Source organism: Rhinatrema bivittatum, chromosome 6, assembly GCF_901001135.1.
Source record: "Rhinatrema bivittatum chromosome 6, aRhiBiv1.1, whole genome shotgun sequence".
Classification (NCBI taxonomy): domain Eukaryota; kingdom Metazoa; phylum Chordata; class Amphibia; order Gymnophiona; family Rhinatrematidae; genus Rhinatrema; species Rhinatrema bivittatum.
In genome coordinates this window covers 265291024-265317714 of record NC_042620.1, presented here as the reverse complement: position 1 = coordinate 265317714, position 26691 = coordinate 265291024, and the positions used below count along the sequence as shown (strand labels likewise).

Here is a 26691-nt window from a genome sequence, read left to right as displayed (position 1 = left end):
GAGCCCTGCAAACATCCAACTTTCTCAAATCCTTAGAGAGAGGATCCGACCTGTCAGGTCGGAAAAGGACGGGACTTTCACTGATTGATTCAAATGAAAAGAGGAAACTACCTTTGGAAGAAAGGAGGGAACCATCCGCAAAGTAACACCTGAATCTGAGATTCTTAAGAAGGGCTCCCTGCATGACAATGCTTGCAGCTCAGACACTCTACGAGCAGAGGAAATTGCCAGAAGAAACACCACCTTCAACGTAAGGTCTTTCAAAGTTGCTCTTTTCAAGGGCTCAAAAGGCGGCGCACACAAAGCCGTAAGGACTAAGTTCAGATTCCAGGGCGGACATGGCGAACTCATCCGTGGACGCAAATGCTTCGCCCCTCTAAGGAAGCAAGAAATATCAGGATGTGCAGCCAACGGCACGCCTCGAATGGCCCCGCGCAGGCAGCCAAGAGCTGCCACCTGGACCCTCAAGGAAATACAGGATAAGCCCTTAGCTAACCCCGCCTGAAGAAAAGATAAAGATATCTGACACGGACGCCCGGGTGGGTACAATACTCCGGTCGACGCACCACAGCTCAAAAACCTTCCAGACCGGAACATAAGACAGGGAAGTAGAAGCTTTGCGCGAGCTCAGAGTAGTCACTACCGTGGTGGAATAGCCTTTGCTCTTTAGACGCTGCCTCTCAAAAGCCATTGACCTGGTCGAAACAGATGGGCCCCTGATTAAGCAGGTTCGGGAGATACAGGAACTGCAGAGGGCCCTCCACCGCGAATTGACCAGATCCGCAAACCACGGCCGGCGCAGCCATTCGGGAGCCATCAGGATCACATCCGCCGGAGCACTTTGCCGATTAGCGGCCAAGGAGGGAAACCGTAAAGTAGGACGGTCATCGGCCAGGGCAGAGCAAGCGCATCCACGCCTTCTGCACCTGTGTCCCTGTGGCGCGCAAAGAAGTGCGGAGCCTTGGAATTCTTGAACATCACCATCAGATCCACGCAAAGCGTGCCCCATTTGTCGCAGATTAGTTGAAAGGCTCCGAGCGCCAGCTCCCAATCTCCTGGATCGAGCTGATGCTGACTTAGAAAATCCGCGTGCACGTTGTCAACCCCGGTTATGTGAGACGCCGCTATGCCGACTAGGTTCCGCTCTGCCCAGCTGATTAACAGGCGAGCTTCCAATGCCACCAGCAGACTCTTGGTTCCTCCCTGGTGATTGATGTAAGACACAGTGGTCGCCTTGTTGGACAGCACTCTGACCGATTTCCCCTTGACTAGAGGGAGAAAGGCTTCCAACGACAGTCGTACTGCTCTGGTCTCCAGACGATCGAGACTGTTCTGGAGACCATTGCCCCTGCACTGACTTCCGCAGACAAACTGCTCCCCAACCAGAAAAGCTGGCATCCGTGGTGACTACAGTCCATTCCAAAATCACCAAGGGAACGCCACTGCTCAAATTGTCCGAGAGCAGCCACCAATCTGAACAGAGCGGACTCCATCAGCAGAAGGAGTCGATGGAATTGTTCGGAAACTGGACTCCAACGGGAAAGTAATGCTGATTGCAACGGCCGCATGTGAGCGAAAGCTCATGGAACCAATTCCAGAGTTGAGGTCATGGAACCTAGAACCTGCAAGTAATCCCAGACTGTTGGAGGACGTTTGGACATGAAAATCCTCACTTGTCCCTGTAACTTGATAATGCGGTCGGACGTTAGGAAAACTCTCCCCTCTCGGGTGTCGAACAAAGCTCCCAAAAATTCCAATGTTTGGGAGAGGATCAGATGACTTTTAGTCCTGTTGACCACCCAGCCGAGTGTCTTCAGTAATTGCAGCACGCGCTGGATCGCTGCCTGGCAAAGAGCTTCCGACTTCACCCGAATCAGCCAATCGTCCAAGTATGGATGCACCAACAAGCCTTCTCGGCGTAGTTGCGCTGCCACCACCACCATTTTGGTGAACGTCCTGGGGGCTGTAACAAGGCCAAAAGGCAGAGCTTGAAACTGGTAGTGTCGCCCCAGAATGGAAAATCTCAGAAACTTCTGATGACCCGCTCTGATCCCGATATGCAAATACGCCTCCGTCAGATCCAGAGATGCCAGGAACTCTCCCGGACGAACCAAGGTGATGACTGAACGCAGCGTCTCCATGTGGAAGCGGAGAATCCGAAGACACTTGTTGACCCGCTTTAAGTCGGGTATGGGCCAGAAAGACCCCTCTTTTTTGGGATGACAAAGTAAATGGAGTAACGGCCCCTTCACTGCGCTGTTGGAGGAACTGGAACAATTGCGCCCAGATCGAGAAGGCGCTGCAAGGTTTTCTTTACCACTTGACACTTTTCGGCGTACCCGCATGGTGAGACCAGTAACCGCGGATGAGGTCGGCATGCAAAATCTAAAGCGTAGCAGTGTTTCATCACAGATAGCACCCATTAGTCCGATGTAATCTTGGCCCATTCCTCGTAAAACAGAGTAGGTCTGCCTCTTACCACTGGAACAGAAGAATGGACCAGCAGGCCATCACTGTGAGGTTTTCCGCCTGTGGTAGTCTGGGAAGTACCAGGCTTGCCAAAACGCCTCCCATGAAAGGGCTACGACCATGCTTGCTGATTTCCCGAACTCTGTCGAAAGGAAGAAGTGGGTGCACAGGGTGCTCGAGATCTTCGACTCCCGCGGAATCGGGACCTAGAAGAAAAGGCTCCTCTGGAACTTGGTCTGTCTTCCGGCAGCCTGTGAATCATGTCTTCCAGCTCCTTTCCAAATAGCAACTTACCCTTAAAAGGCAAGGATCCCAACTGCGATTTGGAAGAAACATCCGCAGTCCAGTTCCATAACCACAATAATCTCCGTGCCAAGACAGCCAAGACCATGGAGCGAGCGGATGTCCGTAAAAGGTCATCCGCACTATAAGCCACCACCGCCTCGAGGCAGCCTGCCTGAAGAGCTTCTTCCTCAGATAGTGCCTCGTTGTCCTGCAGCTGTTGCACCCAGTGGAGTCCTGCTCTCAAACCAAAATTGCTACATATCGCCGTTCTGACCCCCAGTGCAGAGACCTCAAAGATCTTTTTAAACTGCAGCTCAAGCTTTCGATCCTGCAGATCCTTGAGGGCCGTGGATCCCGTGACTGGGATGGTAGTTTTCTTCGTGACCGCAGACACTGCTGCATCCACTTTCAGAACCCTAAGAATCTCCAAAGCATCCTCTGGTAGAGGATAAAGCTTATCCATTGCTTTCGTGACCTTTAACCCCAAATCTGGGATGTCCCATTCCCGGAAGAGCAGGTCTGTAAGTGAGAAATGGAAGGGAAAGGACATAGGAGGATCCTTCAGGTCCAACAACACAGGATCCATAGTCTAAGCGAGACTCTTCTGGAGGCGCCTCAATCCCTAATTCCCCCAAAATGGTGGGAATGAGAGGCCCAAGTTCCTCCTTGCGGAACAGGCGGACCATCTTTGGGTCATCTCCATCCACGACATGGTACTGTCGAGCAGCACCCTGCTGCTGATCCCCGTCGCCCTCTACCCTCCTCGGGGGCTGGGCCGGTATGTCTGGACTCTCCTGGTCCGGGGTATCAGAGGACATGTCCGAAACCTCCCACGGCACCATGGAGCGTAAGGGGCGCTTTGTCTTTAAGGACCCCCCTTGCTCCTCAGAGCGGGGCCACTTTTTTCCCCTCGAGGGTGGTATGGAGAAAACTCCGGGTTTAGAAGCCTGTCTTTTTGTAGCCTTCCGGGCCTTAAAGGCCTTATGTATTGCCAAAATAAAATACGATGAAAAAAAGAAGAGGAAGACGCCTCAGAATCTGCCCCCATATCCTCCCCCTGCGCTATAGGATCTGGTCTGGCAGGAGAAAAGGCCGCGGAGCGGGCTGCTGGGGAGACAGAGGGGGCGGGCAATTCCCTTCCCCCATCGCGACTGGAGCCGCTGAGGAGACTGAGCTTAAAATGGTGCTTGTTCCCGTGCTTCGCGGCAAGGGCCTTGAGGCAGGAGCCGGCACCTCTCCGATCGCCACTGACCTCAGTCGAATCAACACTCCCCCGATGGGCTCCGACATTCCTTCACCTCCGGGGATGCAGGCTGAACACAGCCCATCCCTTGAGAGGCACGCGTGCCCGGAGCAGACTGCGCGGCATGAGGAAACTGGAGAAGCAAAATAAAAAAACTTTTTTATTTTTTTCTTTATATAAACAGAGAAAAAAGGCGCTCTGCGCTGATCGACCGCCGCAGCATAAAAGGGAAAGGAGAGCCCTGAAACCTGCAAAGAAAACTGAAAAGCTTTTATGTATTTATTTTTTAATCCAACCTGTCCGGCGGTATGCGGGTCCTGAAGTGGTCCTGTTGGGGTGAGTGATCCGGGCTCCCCGGTATCACCCCAAGCTGGGCTTTAAGAAGGGCCCTCGACCCTGAGCCACAGCTGCCTCCAAGACCAGGGGGGGGTGGTCCCCTTAGGACCTCCCAACCCCCTGCGAGGCTGAAGGACTGACTCCTTGCACTTGTTGCTCCTCTTTTTTATTTTTTTTTTTATTAACTTAATAAAACCTAACACTGTCTCTTTCTAATTTTTTTTTTTTTTTTTTAAAGAATCAGTTCAGACTGCGAGTGTTGCACCTCCACCATCTGCTGGAGACAAAGTAATACTGGCAAACTGTGGGTGACACCTTGGTATATAAGGCAGAGTCTGTCAAAAAACTCTCTCTGTCTCCATCTGCTGGAGGGGAGGCAAAACCCAGGAGTCTGGACTGATCCGGATACGTACAGGGAATGTATTTTGTGTTACTGAGAGGTCTGGCCTATGGAGTCCAAGAAACAGAAAGCTGCTTGGACTTTTCCAGGGCTTTAATCTTCAAGACAGAAGACAATAGTTCTTTTATAATCTAGCTTCTGAAATATAGCCTCTCATGCTCATATGAGAGCAAGAAGATATTGGAAAGAAGAAACTAAAAAATGTTAATGCATCAGGATGGGGCAAACCCCCAGCTTGTTCTGATGGAGTTTAGTTTAAGGGTAGAAGTCTCTAAAGCCCGAGGTGCAGTAACTCTGCAATCTAAAGTGATGGTCACCAAAAATATGTCCTTCCAGAACAGATACCTGAGCTCAAGAGTCAGGAGGCTTGAAGGGAGCATTTATTGGCTAGGCTGATGTTTTGAAATATTGTGCAAGGTTCTAGGCAAGGCTTCAAGTGAAGCAAGACAAGCATAAAACTGAGAAGTAGAGAGACAGCTAAAATTTCCCTATGGTGAGCCTTGGTCGAGTTAGATTTTCAAACCAGATTCTGAGATAGGTTAGAAAGTATTTAAACAAGTTTTGGGTGAAAACAGAGGATATAGGGATTTGCCCTTCCACCAGATGACAAATCTCCTCCATCTGAAAAAGGACTCTAATGCACTCTTTCCTAGATGACAGTAGGACCTGAGAAACTTATTTGGGCAGTCCAAAGCATCTAATTCCTACCCTCTCAACATCTATAAACTGGTTATAGAGATGGAGCAACAAGCCTTAGTCCTGGGTTATTAGGCTGGTTGGCGAGATTATAGCCCAAGGTGTTATGGAAGACAACTCCCATAGGAGAGGGAACCATTATCTGTCCAGCTAATATGGCACAATAAGGATCATAAATCATAATTTTAGTAAACTACAGACTTCCAGAGACCTGGTTCCCACTGGGAAGATAAGGTAAGGTATCTGTGGCTAACCTGCTCTCTAATGATCTCCTGCAGCAGAAGACTGGTAATCCCCTATTTAGAACAGTTATAAACAGATTCACCTCCACATGAGAAAAATCTTATCTGCCATGTCTTGTGAAGGTCCAAGAGCCTGATAAACTGTCTGCTGGGATATATTCCATTTCCAGGCTCTTTAGGATATTCCATGAGAAACAGCCCAGTGCTACATCCTGGCTGCTTTCCAGCCCAGAAAGTGGATGCTACCGTTCCCTGCCTGTTAAGGTAGCACATGCTTGTCAGTCTAAACTTGAACAAATTTTCTGAGTCACTCAATTTCTAAAGGCCTTTAATGTATTCAGAACAGCCCTTATTTACTTGATTTATATTCTGCCTACTTCAAGGAGAATTACATTCAAGTACTATAGGTATTTCCTTGTGCCCAGAACATTTACAATCTAACTGAGGGATGCATCAAGCCATGGTAGTGCTCCAATGCACGTTACATGGTGTATATAGCAAGACAGAGCACTATCACAGCGACATTGCACAAAATATGTGGTAATTTGCAAGGCCCTGCCCAGGTTAAGAACATAAGAAGAAGATGCCATACTGGGGCAGTCCGAGGGTTCATCAAGCCTAACATCCTGTTTCCAGCATCTTGGCATGTACCCAAACATTAAACAGATCCCATGCTACTCATGCCAGTAACAGCAGAGGTTATTCCCCCAAGTTAAATTGATTAATAGCCGTTTATGGACTTCTCCTCCAAATATATCTCCAAACCTTTTTTAAACCCAGCTACACTAATTGCCCTAATCACATCCTCTGGCAATGAATTCCAAAGTTTAATTATGAACTGAGTGAGAAAGAATTTTCTCTGATTTGTTTTAAACCTGCTATTTGCTAACTTCATGGAGTGAACCAATGTCTCCCCAACATCTTAATTAGTAAACACTGAAGACAAGAATTAATTTAGCCTTTCCGTGATGCCTCATCTTCCCTAAGAGCCCCTTTAATCCCCTGATCACCTAACAGTCCAACAGACCCCCTCGCGGTTTCCTGCTTCAGATATATTGAAAGATTTTCATTATGAGTTTTTTCCTCTATGGCAAACTTCATTTCAAATTCTCTCTTAGCCTGTCTTATCAATGTCTTACATTTTAACTTGCCATTACTTATGCTTTTTCCTATTTTCTTCAGATGGATCCTTATTCCAAGTTTTGAAGGAAGATCTTTTGGCTAAAATAGCCTCTTTCACCTCACCTTTTAACCATGCCGGTAATCGTTTTGCCTTCCTTCCACCTTTCTTAATGCGTGGAATACATCTGGACTGCGCTTCTAAGATAGTTAAAAAAAATACAATGTCCATACAATGGCTTAGGTCCAAGCCCTGAACCTTGCCCCATCATGTGACAGGGGCAAGGCAGGTCGGCACCATTTTGAAAAATGGCACTGAACGGGCCGGATGCTAGGGGGTGCCCTGGGCTCCATTGTAGGACATGCTTCTAATTTTAAAGTTTGGGGGGGATGGAGTGGGAGGGCTCCCAGAACCCAGATGAGGTTTCCTTTATATTCTTGAGGGAGGGAGGAAGAGGTCTCCCTACTTAACCCCAATGTTTTTTGGTGATACCTTTCGGGAGTGCTGGGGGGGGGGCACCCTTTATTTATTTTTTTTTTCACTTTGGCGGAGTCTGGACCGCCTTGAGTGGTAGCCCTGGGTTGAACCAGGGATCAGCTCTGACCTCCACTCAACTATTACTTTTTGCAATGGCACTTTTTTTTCATCGTTTGTAGGACCCTTTAAATGTAATGTGGGAGCCTCATTATAATTAAAGGGCCATAGAAACCGGTCCTGGGGCTCCTGCGTTACATCCCAGAAGATGTCATTTTTATTGCAGCTGACTACTTTACCAGTCAACTGCAATAAAATAGTAACATTAAATTGCTTATTAATAACCTTATTTGCATGCATCTGCATTATTCATGCATATAAAATCACATGCAAAGCAGATCATTGTAATGGCTACAGCCATCTTTTGCAAAAATGTGTCAAGGAAATGTCCTCAAATGAAGAAGAACAGCCTGCAGACTGTAGGAAGGAATGAGAGGATGATCTGGGAAAAGGTCCTCTTCAGAAACTATATCCATAGATTTGAGCCCACACACTGACTCCTTTATTGGTTGGGGAGAAGTTGGAGGTCAGGCTGGCCCTTGTGCGAATGGTGCTAAGGACGACCAGTTAATAGTAATCCTGTTCAGAATCTTGGATTTGAGAACCACTGGCTTCTGCTACTGTTACTGACCTGGCCCTCAACATGGCTGGCATGAAGGCCCAAACAAGAGTCAACGTGAATTCACCAGATACCTACTGAAAACAACTCACCAAGCTTAGATTACTGGAAGCACTCCCATGGGGCTGAAGGTGCTCAGCACAAATGTTTTGCTGCCTTGGAGTTATCACCCAATTATCTCTGGAACCAATTTGTCCAATTCTGATCGGAATACGCCAAGTAGCAATATCAGAGGAAACTTTGTAAGGGACTGTGTCATGGTGCAATGTCATTTTGAAAAGTTGAGCAGAACTCCAGTTGTGGCTGCTTCAGAGTGTAGAATTATTCCACTACCTCCAAGCCATGCATCAAAAATGAACACTCTTCACTAAAGTTCTGGCAATCTTCAACTCAGAGGCTAACATTTTTTAGTTCCTGTAATGCTGATTCAAATGGTGGGATCAGGATTTGCCCCTGCTCCCAGGCCAAACCCTGGTCTAAGGGATCAAAGCAGCAAGACCAGTTCAGCAAGGCCCAACTCCCAGTGTGACCATGATTGGCCTTTTCAATGGACATAAAGGACAGGATTGATCTGGACCTACTTGCACCAGAAAGGAAGGCTCTGGGCTCCTCCTGCTGGGCTCTATTTGTGGTAACATCCTTTGTACAAAAGTTGCATACCAAGACATTGTGGCTTTCACCCAAACAAGTCTAGCAATCATCATGACAACACATGAGGGATATTTTCTGGGAGCATTTTGAGCACTGTTTGAAGTCACTGCTTTGCTTTTTGAGCATGGCACAAACAAATAATGCAAAGTTGAAAGATGAAATTGTTATGAACAATGAAAAACAGCATAGAGAAAAAAAACAAACTGCAGTCCAACTGCAAGCACTGAACATGATTCAGCAAGCTAAAGATGAGATTGTGCGTCAAGTTAAGGCTGCGATAATGAAAAAGAAAATAAAATGTGAAAACTGATTAAAAAACCTAATTGGTGAGAGTAAGCCAGAATAAGAAAAGCCTGAGTAGTATTGTTAAGATTTAGGAGCTGTTCAGCTTGGAGAAGAGACAGCCAAGAGGGGGATATGATAGAGGTCTATAAAATCATGAGAGGTCTAGAATGGGTAAATGTGAATAAATTATTTACTCTTTCGGAAAATAGAAGGACTAGGGGGCACTCCATGAAGTTAGCATGGGGCACATTTAAAACTAACTGGAGAAAATTCTTTCACTCAGTGCATAATTAAGCTTTGGAATTCATTGCAAGAGGATGTGGTTAGTGCAGTTACTGTAGCTCGGTTTAAAAAAGGTTTGGATAAGTTCTTGGAGAAGTCCATTACCTGCTATTAATCAAGTAGACTTAGAAAATAGACACTGATATTACTAGCATCTTTAGCATGGAATAGACTTAGTTTTTGGCTTCTTGCCAGGTACTTACAACCTTGATTGGCCACTGTTGGAAACAGGATGCTGGGCTTGATGGATCTTTGATCTGACCCAGTACGACAATTTCTTATGTAGCCCTGAATCTGTGTGGACTGAAAAAATGATTTGCCAGTGATGTATTTCTGTGTTTGTAAAATGCATGTATTGGTCTTAATAAAAAAGTTAAAAACAAAAAAAGCCCAAAATAGAAAAAAAGGTTCTGACACAAAGAAAGAAAAGTAAAAGAATTGGCTGAAGTCAAAAACAGTAGTAGCAGCAGCAATGCAGCAGGATGTCTTCTTGCTTCTCCATATGAAAATTAAATTGAAGAACAGCAGGTATGGAATGCATAGGAAATCTGTAGTGTTACATAATGTAATATGACTCCTTGTATCTGCATGTCAACAAGAACATGCAGAATACAAGTGCATGTTGGTATAACCTCTCTTGGGCTAGAAGTGCAGGCATAAGTGTATATATTATCTTCAGCAGTTTAGCGGGGATTATCATTTATAAAACCTTTCCCTATCACAGATGATGCATTTATACCCTACAGATTACTGAGCACTGTGGTTGAAAGTATCTCTCAGCATTCCTACCCTTGTACCTTTGGAGGAATGTAGAACTCTAGGACATGACCTTCCCCTTCTGACTTTGCTGCTTTCCTCAGTAGCAGCCGGCACTTTTGCCATCTAGCTCGGCTGTTGCTGTTCACATCATCTGCCACGATATAGTTCAGGAGCCCCTCCCGCCGGACATCATACATCTCCAGTTTGGGGGTGGGAGACTTGGTGAGCCGCAGCTTTTCAAATTTATGAGTCCACTTGTCCATTGAGTCAGCTTTACCACCAGATGAGTTTGAATTACTATTGCCCCTGCTGTCCAAGGCTGTCTCTTCTGTGGGAGACTCTGCTGAGCTTTTCCATTGGAGGATTCCCCTGACGCTGCCACGTACACTGCGGCTCACATTTCGCAGGGAAAAGCGCTTCTTCAACTTAGGCTTGGTGCTGATGGAGGAGCTGGAGACATCTTCTGAACTCCGAGACTGACTGCTTGAGAGGCCAGAGGTCATGCCAGAGGACTCCAGCCGGGCATGAGTATCCACGGGAGAGGCCACAGAAGAGTCACTGCAGGTCTCTGACAAGTCCTTGCTGGAAGAGGTCTGGCAAGTTTGGGTGCCTGTAAAAGGCACAATGTCACAGCGAGTGGGCGAGTCTGTAACATACGTCCGATTCACTTCTGTCTCAAAGTGTTCCACAAAGTGTTCAGCAAATCGACGAGAGAAAGTGACCTCTGCACCTGGCATGGCATACTGTGGGTTCTCACTGAGGAATGTACGGAATCGACGAGCAAAGTCCAAGGCTGCAGCATGGGCATGGATCTCACAGAACTCCTTCCAACTTGGAGACTGAGAGATGCCCTCATTAGGAACACTGCCATTCATGGTGAAAATTCTCAAGGATCAGCTAAAGAGCAAAGAAAGAAAGAAATTAGAACAGCTCTCAGAAAGATACGAGCCTTGCTCCCCCATTCAATACAAACCTCAAACAAGGCTATGAAAGGAAAATTTGTCTTCCTCATATAACAAGTCACAAACTAGGCCAAGCATGGAGAAGCTAAAGTAATAATAAAGGCAGTGTAAAGAAATTGATGTAACAAACCAGGGAGACAAGCTAGTATAGTGAGTAACATAATAGAGTACTATTGCTAATACTTGGAGTAACCTACTTGGAAAAAGGGAAAGATTTATGTAACACTATGGGAAGCACAGAGTAGATTATAATGGACATATAAAAGGGAAGGAGGTGGAGATAAATAAGAAGAGACTGATAAGATTCAAATGCAGGGAGGGAAGAAATTAACATAGGAATATGGGTGCAGAACGTAGTAAAATGGGTTAAAGATGATCTATCAACAAGGGAAATGATATACACCAAGGGGGGGGGGGGGGGGAGAGTTGTGATATTGAAACAGAGATAGTCATATTTAAAAGAGAAATACATATACATGAAAAATATTTTTATATATAAATTGGGTCAACAAACAAGCTGTTGATACCTTTTTATAGTTAGTGGAATGGGCTGAGAACCAGATAAAGATTTTAAATCACTATTTCTTCATTAACAAGATTCATGACCTTGAGAAAGTAACTTAGTCTCCCACTCACATTATAAGTTCTTTGGAACAAGGACTTATTGAACGTAGATATTATATGGTAAGCCACCTTACCATTAAGATTAAAACAAAAGTGTGATTAAGAAAAAAAAGTGTGCTAAAAATCCAAAAAAATATTACTACATCTGGGACTAGCTTTCAAAAACTATGCACCCTTCATTTAAATTTAATTTTGGATTTCTAGTCTACCTTTTGTGGCTAACCAGCCACTTCAAGGCAAATTAAAATAAGATCTTACAGACAAATCACAATAAAGTAGCAGGGTTGCCATACATGTTAATACAGGTCTGTGAAGAAAAAAAAAGATAGTACACTGAAATAAAAACGAAACTAATAAATACATAGAAAGGAACGTAAATGGGGAGGTGATCATAATAATGACAGCAGCGCTATATATACAAAATGAGTAATATACATAGAGAGGGAAAGAGACGAACATACATAAAGAATGTCTGTGTACGTACTGCTATATATAGTTACAGTGAAAAGAAGATTATATTATTCATCTTTTATGTATAGTCAAGGAAGAGACTCTCTCTTACCTTCGGCGGCGACTGCTGGTAAGGGGCGGGCGGCGGCCCGTCACCATAGTGATGCCTCCCGCAACCTCACCCGTTACACAGCAGGTGAGGGTGCAAAACGTGCGCCTACGCGCCGCCCTCTCCCCTTCCGATGTTCGGAACTCGCCTCGATTCCGGTCCCTCCCCTCTCACGCGGCTTCGACACCGAAGGCTGCGGCCACTCCAACACTGCCCGTACCTGACGCTTCTACGCATGCTCCCGCTGACGAGCTTTAAACGTCAGCTCGTCGAAAAGGTCATAGAGAAGCGATGTAAACATTGCGTTCTCCCGGCGTCCGGTGGCTGTATAGGAAAGAAACCATAGGGTTTCTAGGAGCGGCCTAGAGTGTCCACCAGTCTGCAGTTATGTTGTCGTCACTCCCTTAGCAGCCATTATTATTATTATTTATTTTATTTTTTTATTTTAGGAAAAACAAAGTCTTTGTCAAGGCAAATAAATCATTTCCTTCTGCTAGATTTATGTTCTGTTGATGTTTTGGGTTGCCATCTCACCCCAGGTCAACCCCACAGAGTAATCCAGGCCTGGTTTTGAAGGTTACAGTTTTAGCCTATAAATTGCACAGATTTACAATTCTAGTTTTAATTTTCTTGGGAGATTAACTACAGCTCAAGTACGTTCAATGAGGTAAAACCAAGATTAGAGCACTTTAGGATGGCCAACTTTTCTATCATGCTCGGTAACTAGACTGGACACTTTGCCAAATGTGAGGATTGTTGGACGGTTGCCCGTTCGGCCTGAGGACAGGACGTGGCAGAAGCTTACTGCTAAATTGATGTTAGAAAGTTAAAAGTCGTTGATATAAATTATTAAGGAGGCAACACTATCCACTCAAGAATGTATATAGTCAATCGTTCAATAAAATTAATAATAATTCTTCATGAACACTGCATCAAGGATTCTTGTAGCATGCTTCTCAGATGTACAGCCACCGCCTCTCGCCACGCAATGGACCTCACGCAGTGTCTGGTGAGCACTCAAATGTTAACTACTTTTAATAATTTTGTGTCATCTGCAAATTTGATCACCAGACTCGTTGTACCTCTTTACAAATAATTTACAAATATATTAAAATGCACCCGTCCAAGTACAGATCCCTGAGGCACTCCACTGTTTTAACTTTTTCCACTATGAAAACAGTTCATTTAATCACATTCTGTTTCTTGTCTTTTAACCAGTTTGCAATCCACAAAAAGACATCGCCTCCTATCCCATGACTTTTTAGTTTTCTTAGAAGCGTCTCATGTGGGACTTTGTCGAATGCCTTCTGAAAATCCAAATACACCACATCTACAGGTTCACCTTTATCCACGTGCTTATTGAACCCTTAAAAAAAAGTAGCATATTTGTGAGGCAAGACTTCCCTTGGGTAAATCCATGCTGGCTGTGTCCCATTAAACCATGTCTATATGTTCTGTGATTTTATTCTCTATAATAGTTCCCACAATATTTCCTAGCACTGAAATCAGGCTCACCACTCTTCAGTTTTCTGGATCACATCTGGAGCCCTTTTTATATAGTGGGGTTACATTGACCACTTTCCAATTCCAAGCATTCTATTTACTTTGACTGCTGCCACACGCCGGCCAGAGGATATCAACATATCCAGAATGCCGTCTAGATCCTTTTTCTAGGTGGTGACTCCCAATGTGGAACCTTACATTGTGTACTATAATTTTGGTTGCTCTACCTTACATGCATCACTTTGCACTTGTCCACATTAAATGTCATCTGCCATTTAGATGCCTAGTTTCCCAGTTTTGCAAGGTCCTCTTGCAATTTCTCACAATCCTCTTGTGATTTAACAACTTTGAATAATTGTGAATCAGTAAATTTGATCACCTCACTTGTCATTCCCATCGCTAGGTCATTTCTAAATATGTTAAAACACAGAAGGAGAAATCATCTTCCTGTTAGTAACCACTGAAGTGTTCATTCTGGTTCTTCGATCAACTGATTTTTAGTTTACCAGATCTTGGTGAAGGGGTTTCTAACCACCTACTTCTCTGCAGTGACTGGTACAGTGGATCTTTCAGGATGAAAGACTCAAAACTCACACAGCAGAAAAAATAAACTCCTTCCTTTCCCCATGCCTGGGCACAAAGGGAAGGCAGATAACTGCCCTCCCAGAAGAAAAGACATATCACATAAAAAAAAAAAAGATACCATACTCCAACCAATGGATGTAAATAGGATAAGCTGGGTTTCTCGCTCCCTAGCCTTTCCCAGAGCAGAGGGTATTTCCCTCCCCAAGCAAGACAAGGGGAACCAAGAAAAATAAAAATAAAATTCAATCGTTTCTTTAAAATCCCAAACATTGAGAAACACTCTACCAGCACAGAGCATGGACCAGTAATGTATTGTCTCACTTCCTATCCTTTACAGCAAGGGGTGTATGGCCCAGCCAAACAGAATGAAGGGATCAAAGAAAAATCGATCCTCCCTCTTCAGCTTCTTAAAAAAATAAACCCACACTGATGCAAAACACCACCTGCTCTTGAGTAAGGGGGAGGCCACCATTGCAGCAACCTCATAGGCAAAATAGTGTGCTCCAGCTCCTACTTCTTCACAGATTCTAAACTAGGGCCAGATTCTAGTGGAGATCCTCCTGGGGTCTCTACAGTAATCTTTGTAGTGCTGCCTTTTCATAGGTAGGGTTGTTGCTGTTTGAGTCCTAGGAGATAGTGCTGTTTTTGGTGTAATAGGGTGCCTATTTTTGCCCCTAAAAGTAGCCTTGCCCTTACAAAAATGTTAGAAGCTTCAGCTGGTCTAAGTGAACTCCATATGAAAGAGGTCTCACTCCTTACCTTCATGTGATTTCAGTGTAATAGGGAGAAATAACACTACACAATGGGAGGGGTTCTAGGTGGGTATAAAATGCCCCTGCACGCACTGGTGCAAGGGGAGGAGGAGTTAGGAATTCCATGATCTGGAGTCCTGTGTGTAAATGTGTGCTTGGAACTACCTCTTCACAATGGTGCCATTTGGACCTGTCTGTTCACAGAGAAGGGTCAGAAGTTTGAGGAAAAATATTCCAGGACTGGAGGTCCTGAGAGTCCAGAAGGAGAGAAAGAGGAAAGGGTCCTTAAGAGCATCAGATTCTGAGAAGGAATAGATTCCCTAAAAGCTGGGGATGAGACTGGAGCTGCCAGCGGAAAGGCATCCTGCCTTGGAAAGTCCACCAGAGTCAAAGACTGATTCAGCCAGAGACTCAAGAGAGAAAGGACGAGGAAAGAAACCCTTGAGGAAAAAGATTTCAGCTACCCAACAAGTACTGGGAAGGCCTAGAGTGGAAGTGGTACCCATCCTAAAAAGCTAACATGTTTGGAGAAAAGTATACAAAGATGAAGAGAGAAATATACCTATGCTATAGTTACACAATGTTAAAGTTCCATATTAGGAGCTACAACCCAAGAAAGAGATCTAGGCATCATAGTGGATAACACATTGAAATCGTCGGTTCAGTGTGCTGCGGCAGTCAAAAAAGCAAACAGAATGTTGGGAATTAGAAAGGGAATGGTGAATAAACAGAAAATGTCATAATGCCTCTGTATCGCTCCATGGTGAGACCGCACCTTGAATACTATGTAGAATTCTGGTCGCCGCATCTCAAAAAAGATATAATTGCAATGGAGAAGGTACAGAGAAGGGCTACCAAAATGATAAGGGGAATGGAACAGCTCCCCTATGAGGAAAGACTAAAGAGGTTAGGACTTTCCAGCTTGGAGAAGAGACAGCTGAGGGGGAATATGATAGAGGTGTTTAAAATCATGAGAGGTCTAGAACGGGTAGATGTGAATCGGTTATTTACTCTTTCAGATAATAGAAAGACTAAGGGGCACTCCATGAAGTTAGCAAGTAGCACATCTAAGACTAATCGGAGAAAATATTTTCACTCAACGTACAATAAAGCTCTGGAATTTGTTGCCAGAGGATGTGGTTAGTGCAGTTAGTGTAGCTGTGTTTAAAAAATGATTGGCTAAGTTCTTGGAGGAGAAGTCCATTAACAGCTATTAATCAAGTTTACTTAGAGAATAGCCACTGCTATTAATTGCATCAGTAGCATGGGATCTTCTTAGTGTTTGGGTAATTGCCAGGTTCTTTTGTCCTGGTTTGGCCTCTGTTGGAAACAGGATGCTGGGCTTGATGGACCCTTGGTCTGACCCAGCATGGCAATTTCTTATGTTCTTAGTGTATATCCTGTGAAACTGGAGAACAAATTGAACCATGAGAATGTACAATCATTTTTTTTAAATAAAATCTGTTGTAAATGTATTCATATTAATGCAATATATCACTTTTTTCAGTGCTGGAAAAATCCTGGAAGCATTTAATTTTCAGTTTATTCACTGGAATATATAATGCAGTAAGCTAAGAACTGTATGGCTCATGGGATAAACTGGATTCGCTGCAGGCTGGGTAGATTTTATTGGATCAATGTTACGTGTTATCAAGAAATACTGTATATGAGCTATTGAGAACCACAAAAACAAATAATGGTGAAAAGCATGTAAATAAATAAACATGTTCCCTGTACGTACCAGGATCAGTCCAGACGGTGGGTTATGACCCCCGACGAGTGGATGGAGTCAGACAAAGCTTCGGAGGGTGCTGCCTTATAAACCAGTGCACCCTCTGCTACTCTTCAGTATCTTTCTGACTCCAGCAGATAGGAGCAGGGGAACCTTTGTTTCCCCAGTACATTGTCAGTGTACTTGTTCTTTTCTCTTACCTCTTCTAAGCTTCTCTGGATGGATCAAGCTCTTTACTTTAAAAGAAAAAAAAGAAGAGATTTTATACTTTCAAACTTGCAGACAGATTTGTTCCTTCACTCCCTCCGTCTGGTTTTTGTTTTTCGCTTCGCCTCTGGCTGTATGGGGTAAGTGTGTATACTTTGGTGTCTTCAGGTTATTTCCCGATACAGCCTGACCAGGGGTGCACATTGGAGGTTTCAACCTCTCCCCCCCTGCCGCCTTCCGACCCGCGGCCCCAAGGCGCATTCCCCAGGGCTGCCAGCCGCAGAGAGAGATCACATTCCTCTGCGGCGCCTGACAGAAGGGAGGAGGAGCTCCTAGGGTTGGTGTGAGTTTTGAAGTGGAGGTCATCCTTTCCTGCTCTCCATGACACTACCTGCCTTTTCCTCACAGCCCCCCTCCCCTCCCCTCCCCCCAGTCATGCCAAGGGCCTTCAGATGTTTGGCATGCGGAGAGCCTGGGTCACGGCTCTCTCGCGAGGGGATCTGCACAAGGTGCCTCCCTGGGGGGGAGGGCACCTTGCAGTTGGTGGGAAGTACGATTTCGCACAGCCAAGCACACTCGCACAGGCAGAAGCAGGCCCCGATCCTGCTTAGTGTGGGAACGGCGGCCATCTTGGATGCAGAGCCGGCAGGCCAGGCCCCTATAGAGGACGCATTGGACAATGTTTTGACGCTGTTTCCACCGGTTTTAACACCGGTTTCCCCTCTGGAGCCCGTCCTGCCCGCGGGGGATCCTTCATTTCTGCCCCCCTCGGGCCTGCCCCTGTTTTCTAACAGATTTTGTACTCCTCATGCACAATGCCTGTCTGGCCAGGATGTCACAGCCTTCGGATCATCTCCCTGGGCCCTCGCCGCCCAAGGTCCCCAGGATGGCTGACCTTCCTCCCGTGGGAGTCCCCCAGGGAGTAGGGGCCCCGGGGGGCCCTCAGGGGTCCTTTTGGGTGCATTTGGTCCTCCCCCCTGCGGGGGGGGGGGGGAATTAGGGGCCAGACCCGGACTTGGATGATTCCCAGGATCCCCTGCTTGCTTCGCAATTGGAAGGGGACGATCCCAGAGTGTTGCGGATTTTCCAAAGGGACGAGTTGGACACTCTTATCCCTCATATCCTACAAGAACTGGACATTGAGCCACCTCTGGATCCACCTGATCCCACTCCATCGGGGAAGAAGGGGGACTCCGTTCTGGCGGGGCTCCGACCTCCGAACAGGGCCTTTCCTACTCAGCAGGGCAATGGAAAAACTGTATCCTCTCCCTGAGGATTTCCTAGAGCTGCTTACAGTCCCGAAGGTTGACTCGGTGGTTTCAGCAGTTACGAAGCGAACAACTATTCCGGTGATGTGAGGCACAGCGCTACAGGATCTACAGGACAGAAAGCTAGAAGTCTACCTCAAAAGGGTATTTGAGGTCTCTGTGCTGGGAGTCCAGGCGACTATCTGTAGCTCACTGGCGCAAAGAGCAGGACTTCGCTGGGTTCAGCAGCTCCTCACAATCTACCCCCGAAGGAAGCGTGCCAGGCTGACCGTCTGGAGGCCGTTATTGCCTACAGAGCAGATGCACTTTATGACCTCCTCCAAGTGCTGGCCAGATCAATGGTAGCGGCAGTCTCGGCACGCCGTCTCTTCTAGCTCCGCAACTGGTTGGCGGATTCCTCCTTCAAGACAGAGTTGGGATCTCTCCCTTTTAAGGGGAAATTTCTCTTCGGGGATGATCTGGACCAGATCATCAAAGCTCTTGGAGAGAACACGGTACATAGGCTCCTGGAAGATCGGCCGCGAACTACCAGATCGTTCACTGCCTCCAGAAGCCGGTTCTGCAGTCAACGTCGCTTCCGCACCACTAGACAGGCGATGCCTAGGATGCCCTCTTTCCGCTGTTAGTCTTGGTCCCGTCCTTTTCGAGGCCATAGACCGGCAAGGGACGGGATGGCACAAGGTGCATCCTCTAAGTCTCCACAATGATGCCAGATTGGCCCACTCCCTGATTCCCAGGATTGGGGGCCAGATTTCTCTTTTTTACAAGGAGTGGGTCCGGATCACGTCGGATCAGTGGGTCCTCGATATTCTAAGGCACAGCTACGCATTGGACTTTGCTCGACCCCCAAGAGACAGATTCCTCTTCTCTCCCTGCGGGTCACCCCAAAAGCAGCTCATTGTGCGACAGACTCTCGCCAGACTCCTAGCTCTAGGGGCAATCATTCCAGTGCCCCCCACGGAACTGGGCTCCGGCCACTACTCAGTCTACTTTGTGGTTCCCAAGAAGGAGAGTTCTTTCCGCCCAATTCTGGGCCTCAAGTTGGTCAACAAGTCACTCAAGGTCCAGGATAGAGACCTTGCGCTCGGTGATTGCTGCGGTCCATCAAGGGGAATTCCTAGCCTCCCTGGATCTGACGGAGGCTTACCTTCACATTCCCATCCTCAAGGAGCATCAGTGTTTCAAGACTCTAGGGCAGCATTTTCAATTCCAGGCACTGCCCTTCGGTCTGACGACCGCCCCCTGAACATTCACGAAGGTAATGGTGGTGGTTGCAGCTGCTCTCCAGAGGAAGGGCATTATGGTTCACCCGTATCTGGACGACTGGCTCATTAGAGTGAAGACCTTGCTCCAGGGTCATCAGGCGGTCACCAGAGTGGTACAGCTCCTGCAATCCCTTAGTTGGGTTATCAACTACGCCAAGAGCAGGCTTACTCCTTCGCAATCTTTGGACTTCCTGGGGGCATGGTTCGACACAGCGATGGGCAAGGATTTCCTCAGGCCGGATCGTGCCCAGGCGCTCTAGGCGCAGGTTCAACAAATCTCTTGCCTTCTCTTGCCCACGGCTTGGGATTACCTACAGATCCTGGGATCCATGGCATCCACGATCGACCTTGTACCCTGGGCCTTTGCGCAGATGCGGTCTCTACAGAGAGTGTTACTCTCCCACTGGAAACCAGTGTTGCAAGAGTTCCAAGCCATCCTTCCACTCCCGCAGCCCGCCCGAGACAGCCTGCATTGGTGGCTGAACCCTCTCCACTTAGCGCAGGGAATGCCCTTGGACATCCCGGACTGGGTGGTGGTTACCATGGATGCCAGTCTCTCCGGCTGGGAGGCAGTCTGCCAAACAAGCTAGGTTCAGGAGCAGTGGATGAGGTCTCAAGCTACTTGGTCAATCAATCGCTTGGAAACCATAGCGGTTCGCCTGGCGTTGAGAAGTTTCCTCCCTCTCGTCCATCATCGGGCGGTCAGGATTCTCTCGGACAACGCAACCATGGTAGCATATATCAGTCACCAGGGAGGCATGAGAAGTCGTCATGTCTCCTTGGAAATGGACAAGTTGATGGCATGTGTGGAGGCCCACCTCTCACGGCTGGCGGCCTCCCACATCGTAGGGGTAGACAACAAAAAATACTGGCCGTTGATGAAGTAGACACTGAAGATGGCAGAGATGGAGAGGGCCGTTCACTGCTAGGTTGATCAGATCTGTGAACCCAGGGGAGTGGGAGCTCTCCGAGGAGGCAATGCAGCTCCTCATCCAGCATTGGGGGACCCCCTCACCTGGATCTCATGGCCACCTCCCACAATGCAAAAGCTCTGCGGTTCTTCAGTCGCAGAAGAGAGCACAGCGCGGAAGGGGTGGACACCCTAGTGCTCCCATGGCCATGTCACCTTCTCCTCTACGTGTTCCCACCGTGGCCCCTCGTGGGCAGGGTCCTTTGGAGAATCAAAGTCCACCGGGGTCCGGTGATTCTGGTGGTGCCGGAATGGCCCCGCCGTCCGTGGTTCGCAGATCTGATCAACCTAGCGGTGAACGGCCCTCTCCGCCTTGGCCATCTTCAGCGTCTACTTCATCAAGGGCCAGTATTTTTCGACCAGGCAGATCGCTTTTGTCTTGCGCCCTGGCTTTTGAGAGGCGTAGACTGCGACGCCGTGAATATCCAGAGGCCGTAGTTTCAACTCTCCTCAAGGCTCGGAAGACTTCTACGTCCCTCGCTTAGGTCCGAGTGTGGAAGGTTTTCAAATTCTGGTGCGCCTCCCATTCAGCTTGGCCACAGACCGCCTCGGTCCCTCAGATCCTTTCGTTCCTACAGGCAGGCCTGGAGTAGGGCCTCGCCTACAACTCCCTGAGAGTTCAGGTCTCTGCTCTTGGATCCCTGGTACATCGGCAGGAGGGAATTCTGCTTTCCTCTCACCCAGATATCGTCTGATTCCTCAAGGGTGTGAAGCATCTAAAGCCTCCAGTTCAGGCTCTTTGTCCTTCCTGGAGCTTCAACTTAGTCCTACGGATCTTGGGAAGCCCTCCTTTTGAGCCTCTGCGTGACGTTTCCCTCAAGGATCTCACACTCAAGATGGTTTTCCTCGTGGCCATTTGCTCTGCCTGCCGGGTTTCAGAACTCCAGGTGCCTTCCTGCAGGGATCCCTACCTCCTTTTCACAGATTCTGGGGTCACCTTATGCATGGTGCCCTCCTTCCTGCCTAAGGTGGTTTCGGCATTTCATCTGAATCAGACGGTGAAGCTCCCCTCTTTCTCCACTAATGAGCCATGTGAGCTCTGTAAGCTTGATGTCAAGTGCATCCTGATCCGTTACCTGGAGGTCACTAATGAGTTTTGTCTTTCGGATCATCTGTTTGTACTTTGACATGGTCCCAAGAAGGGATCCAGGACCACGAAGACAACTATTGCTCGCTGGCTAAAAGAAGCTATTGTGGCGGCATATATTGGAGCAGGTCAGCAACCCCCTTTGGGTGTCAAGGCCCACTCTCTTTGTTCTCAGGCGGCGTCCTGGGCGGAGAGCCAGTCCGTTTATGCCCAGGAGATTTGACGGGCGGCCACCTGGAAATCGTTGCATACTTTTGCTAGGCACTATCGCTTGAATCTCCACTCGTCATCTTTTGGTTCTTTTGGCGACAGGGTCATTCGAGCAGGTCTGTCAAGGGCCCACCCGAAGTAGGGAAGCTTTGGTACATCCCACCGTCTGGACTGATCCTGGTACAAACAGGGAAAAGAAAATTATTCCTTACCTGCTAATTTTCGTTCCTGTAGCACCATGGATCAGTCCAGATGCCCTCCCTAAGTCTGACTGGGATATTTGTTTGGGATTTACTGCTAGACTTCCTTGCTTTGCTTCTCTGTTCTCTGACCTCTGCGGAAGCCTCTCTCTTGGTGCCGTTCAATACCTCTTTTTGCAAGTTTGCCCTTTGGCATCTGTTTGTAGTTTGGCAACAGTTGGTAATTTTTTCATTCACACTGTTTGAAGTTACACGTGTCTGATTTCCTTGATCCATTCTTCTCTGTGTATCCTGCTTTGATATTCTTATTACTGAAGAGTAGCAGAGGGTGCACTGGTTTATAAGGCTGCACCCTCCGAAGCTTTGTCTGACTCCATCTGCTGGACGGGGGACATAACCCACCGTCTGGACTAATCCATGGTACTACAGGAACAAAAATTAGCAGGTAAGGAATACTTTTCTTATTGAAATTATAAAGAGGAAACTTAGATTAAATAAACCACAATCTATTCTACAATGGTATACTAAAACACCTTACCCAACATGACATGATTTAGCGACAATGCCTGCATCAGGGGTAGGTTTTCCAAAACATGGATGTAGCGCTGGCTACTTTTGGCCCTATTTTTCCAGCATTCTAGGGTTTTGCAATTTTGGGATCCTCCCTTTGCATTTAACTACACTTTTTTGAGGGATGTGTTTCAAGGATATATGTTGCCCTTGGAGCATATGCCCAAGGTCTTTCCTCTCCAAGGACTGATCAAGAAAGGAGTTGATGTGGGCTTTCTGCATCTCTGGCAAACTGGCCAAGGAGGGGCTTTTGCTGCTTCGCACTAGACTGACCCAGGAGTTTGGAGAAGAATAGATCTTTTTTTGCTGTTTTTGACACTGAACCAGATTCTGAAGGACGGACAAACCCCATGTTTTTAAAGGGCTGGGACTCTGGTTTTCATCCGTTGTGCCCAATAAACAGCAAAGGTGAGGATTTTGGGGGATAAGATTGAAGAAGTTGGAGATTTTTTGAGACCAGATTTTGGAGTAAGGTCCGTTTTCCTTTGTTGTGGACATTGAAGGTTGGCTGTTTAACCCATCACACCCCCTCTGGGGCAGGGATAGTGGAGACTGGGTCAGTTAGAGGAAGAAGAGTGGCTAACCAATCCACTATAGACAAAGAAATCATTGCTTTCCATGTTGTGATTTTTGTTATACTTTCTTGGATCATCTTTTTTAAGTTAAAGTAAATGTTTTTTCAGTTGAATACCATCATTGTACTCCGTGCTTCATTTAATGGTGCCTTTGACTTCTACCACTACTAGCTACTGTGAGTACTCACCAACCCAATGTAACTCCATCCCAGAAGGCAGGCTGCACTCCACTGGGACCATACACTTATTATCTTTTCAGGGCTGGAACCCTTTCATCTCTTTCCCCAGGGTGTGGATTCTTTTTTTTTTTGGCGGGGGGCCCAAGTGCTAAGGGTGACTTTCCTTCCATTATCCCTGGGAGAGGAGGTATATACCCTTGCTGTGTGCTGTAAGTGCCAAAATAAACACTCTGGAGGCACTTGGTTAGTGTCCCAAAATAAAACCTTTACTGTTTAAACACTGGCGAAGTATGGCACAACAAATTAATCTTTAGCACCACAGAATTCCTTTTGCCCTACAGTCTTTCTTCCCTCTATCTGTGCAGGAGTATCTTGTTCCAGGTCTGGGAAGCATCCACTCTCCAAGGCATGGAAAAGTGATGTTCCCAGATGGACAGGGGATCCTTGTATGAGCAGGAAAATCCCTTCAGTACTGGCAAAAACAAATGTTGACACTGTCCTTGCACAGAGAGGCAATTTCTTTCTTCCCAGGCTGAAGCCACTGAATGGGTGTCCCCAGTGATTGTTGGTTTCTTTCACTCACAGTTAGCAGATCTTCTGAACATCTTGATTCTCTGTGTCTTTCAGATCTCGATGGGAGGGATCCCTTTGAAGCAGGCAGCTCCTCCCTGCTCCAAACAGGAAAGAAGGAGCAGCTAAAACCTCCCTCTCCTGGATCTCAAAACATGTCCTTGTTCCCATAACTGAATTTAACACAGAGTTCCTCCTTGCAGCGGGCCACCACCTCCTCCTTGCTCAGAGAGGGGATGGAAAGACAGGTCTTCCCTAACCTACACCGCGCTCCAGAAACCGGGTTCTCCATTCCCTAAGACCAGGTGATGTGCAGGGTCTCACAAGGCTCCTACCACTAAAATTTGTCAACACCCAAAAAAAACATCCCAGAGGGAAAATCCTGACCAGCCAATGGACTCTATAAGGAAAAAGCCTGCCGACCCTGGTCGGTATTCCCAGATAGGGGTTGCCTGGCCTCTCTGACTGGGCCTGAAAAAATCAACACCGGAAAATCTCCTCTCTACCTCCTAACTAATAGTAAACCATATGGGACTGCCTCCCGAGTCTCTGGAGAGAGCTGCTTAAAAACTCTCAAGGGGGGACGGCCATTCTAGACCCCTCAAAGGGAGGGACTGCATTTGAATGGTAACTTCCCCCCATTCACAAACCTATTCTGTTCTTATTAAGGGTTCACCCAGGCCTTAATAGTAACAGAACTGAGTGTCTGTTACACCAAAATGTGTGTGAACTTTGCACAGAGTTGTATTGCCCACCACTGTACCAAAGGCCCCGAAGGTGTAAACCTTCTCCCTGCCGGATGAACTCAGCATCCCAGGGGTTGAAGTGTAAAAGTCTGAGTGTGAGTCGAGAAAGAAGAAAAAGCCCTGCGGAACTGTGGGGCCCCTCAGATTGAGCAGGCTAGTGATCCTGGGGTCCCGCTACACATATAATAAATGGCATATAATAAAATGTCCAGACCATCGGTACACTTTAACAGTAATAAGAACGGCACATAAGCAGCAGTGGGTGAACAGCAGATATAATTTGAAAAGAACTTGGATACTGATCAACAGCAGATGAATTGAGGACTGTGGGTCTAAGAAATAACTCAGCAGAGCCTGCTAATGCCATCTGAATGCAAGTGGTCTAAGAAAGATTGCACAGTGGTCGAAGGCTTGGTAATTAAGATTCAATCCCAAAAAGTGCCAAGTTGTGCATTTGAGTACAAAAATACAAAGGCATGATATATGATGGGGGGAGATGCTGATGTGCATTGATTAGGAAAGAGACCTCAGGGTGATAGTGTCTGATGATCTCAAGGTAACAAAATAGTGTGACAAGGCAGTGACTAGAACCAGAGATGCTAGGCTCTATAAAAAAAAAAGCAGAAAGAAAGGAGGTGATAATGGCCCTGTTCGAGTTATTGGTGAGGCCTCATTTAGAAAACAGTGTTTAGTTCTGGAAGCCGTATCTCAAAAAGGATATATAGAAACATAGTAATGATGGTAGAAAATGACCAAATAGTCCATCCAGACTGCCCAGAAGACTTCTTATTGTAGTAACCACCACTCCATGCAGGTTACCCCCATGTTTCTGTTAAGGGTAGTAACTGCTGCTCCATGCAATTTTCCCCAAGCCTTATGATAACCCATAAAAAATTACTGCTAGCAACATTTTTAGTGGATAATGAGCCTTCTTGAAAATTCAGACGGTGCTGCTTGACGTGCTTTGCTTATGGACTAGGCTGTAGAAGCAGTCCTGTGCTTTTTCCCTTATGTCCCTTAGTCATATGATAGATACCGTTCAGAGAAAGGCAACCAAAATGGCATGAAGTCTGCACCAAAAGACATACGAGATGAGATTTCAGGACTTGACCATGAATCCCTTCAGGAGAGGAGAGAGGGGGATATGACACAGATATTTAAATATCTGAAACATATTAAAATTAAAAGAATTTATAATCTGCATACATTCAAAAAATGTTCATTGCTTAGCACAAAAACTATGTACATAATGCAAGCTAAAATAATAGAACAATGGAAAGAAAGCTATAGAACTAAGGGTCACAACTTGAAGCTACAAGGAGGCAGATTCAGGAATAACGTCAGAAAATATTTTTTTTATGGAAAGGATGGTGCTTGCATGGAATACCCTCTCAGGAGGTGGTACAGACAAAAACAGCAGAATTCAAAAAAAGCGAGAGCTAAAGACAGAGTGCCAAAAAGTGAAATATAAGAAGAAATCAAATTAAAAAATTAGAAAGACAGACTCAAAATTACTTCCTTTCTTCTTTTCGAAATGCAAATATTTTTAAATGAATATTTGTTAACTACTGTAAACCGATTTGATATACTCACATGAAAAATGTTATGGGGAGCACTAGGAGAGCGGTCCCCCTTAGAGGGAGTGTGTCCTTGGGCCCCTGGCACGACCCCGCGCCAAGGATAGGTGTAACGTGGGTGGCGAGAGACAGTCCGACCCCAGCCGGACCTGCATGCCTCTGGAACCAACTGTGGAGTGTTGGTGGGGAACAGTCTTCCGACCGTTCCCGGCCCTTTCGGACCTGCTGCTGAGATGGCAAGAGGCAGCAGGCCGGACTCAGGGCGTGGGCAGGCGAAGGTTCAAAAGCAATAGACGAAGACTCAGGAACCATAGACTGTAGACGTAGACTCTGAAACAAGTAGGAAAGTTGAGACATTGGCATGGTCCCTCAGGGCGCCCTACACAGCCAGTACCACTGGTCTGGTCACGGACCACCCTGTCCTACACCCGCAAGAGTGGGACCAGCGCAGGAACGGAAAAGCGCTGCACAAGCAGTCCAGGGTAATGTACTGCACACCGGCAGTCTGAAGCAAGGTTAAAACATCAGGGTCAGGAAGAAACATCAAGGAACATCAGGAAACATCAGGACGTGCAAGACACCGGACACCAAGATGAAACAAATAACAAAGGCCTGACGGAGCGCTGGAA

At 46.7% G+C, this 26691-nt stretch overlaps 1 protein-coding gene across 2 annotated transcripts in view; it reads right to left on the bottom strand.

The window, feature by feature from the left end:
- Nucleotides 1-26691, bottom strand: part of SH2B1 (SH2B adaptor protein 1) — a 74726-nt gene that overhangs the window by 44805 nt on the left and 3230 nt on the right. The window contains exons 1-2 of one of the 2 annotated variants that reach the window (XM_029607114.1): nucleotides 12070-12316; nucleotides 9960-10818 (exon numbers count right to left, since the gene is read on the bottom strand). In XM_029607114.1, the coding sequence (XP_029462974.1) occupies nucleotides 9960-10796 (837 nt within the window). In that variant the 5' untranslated portion in view covers nucleotides 10797-10818; nucleotides 12070-12316. Of the gene's footprint in view, nucleotides 1-9959; nucleotides 10819-12069; nucleotides 12317-26691 lie in introns of those variants that run through there. The other variant, XM_029607115.1, reaches the window with a different exon arrangement.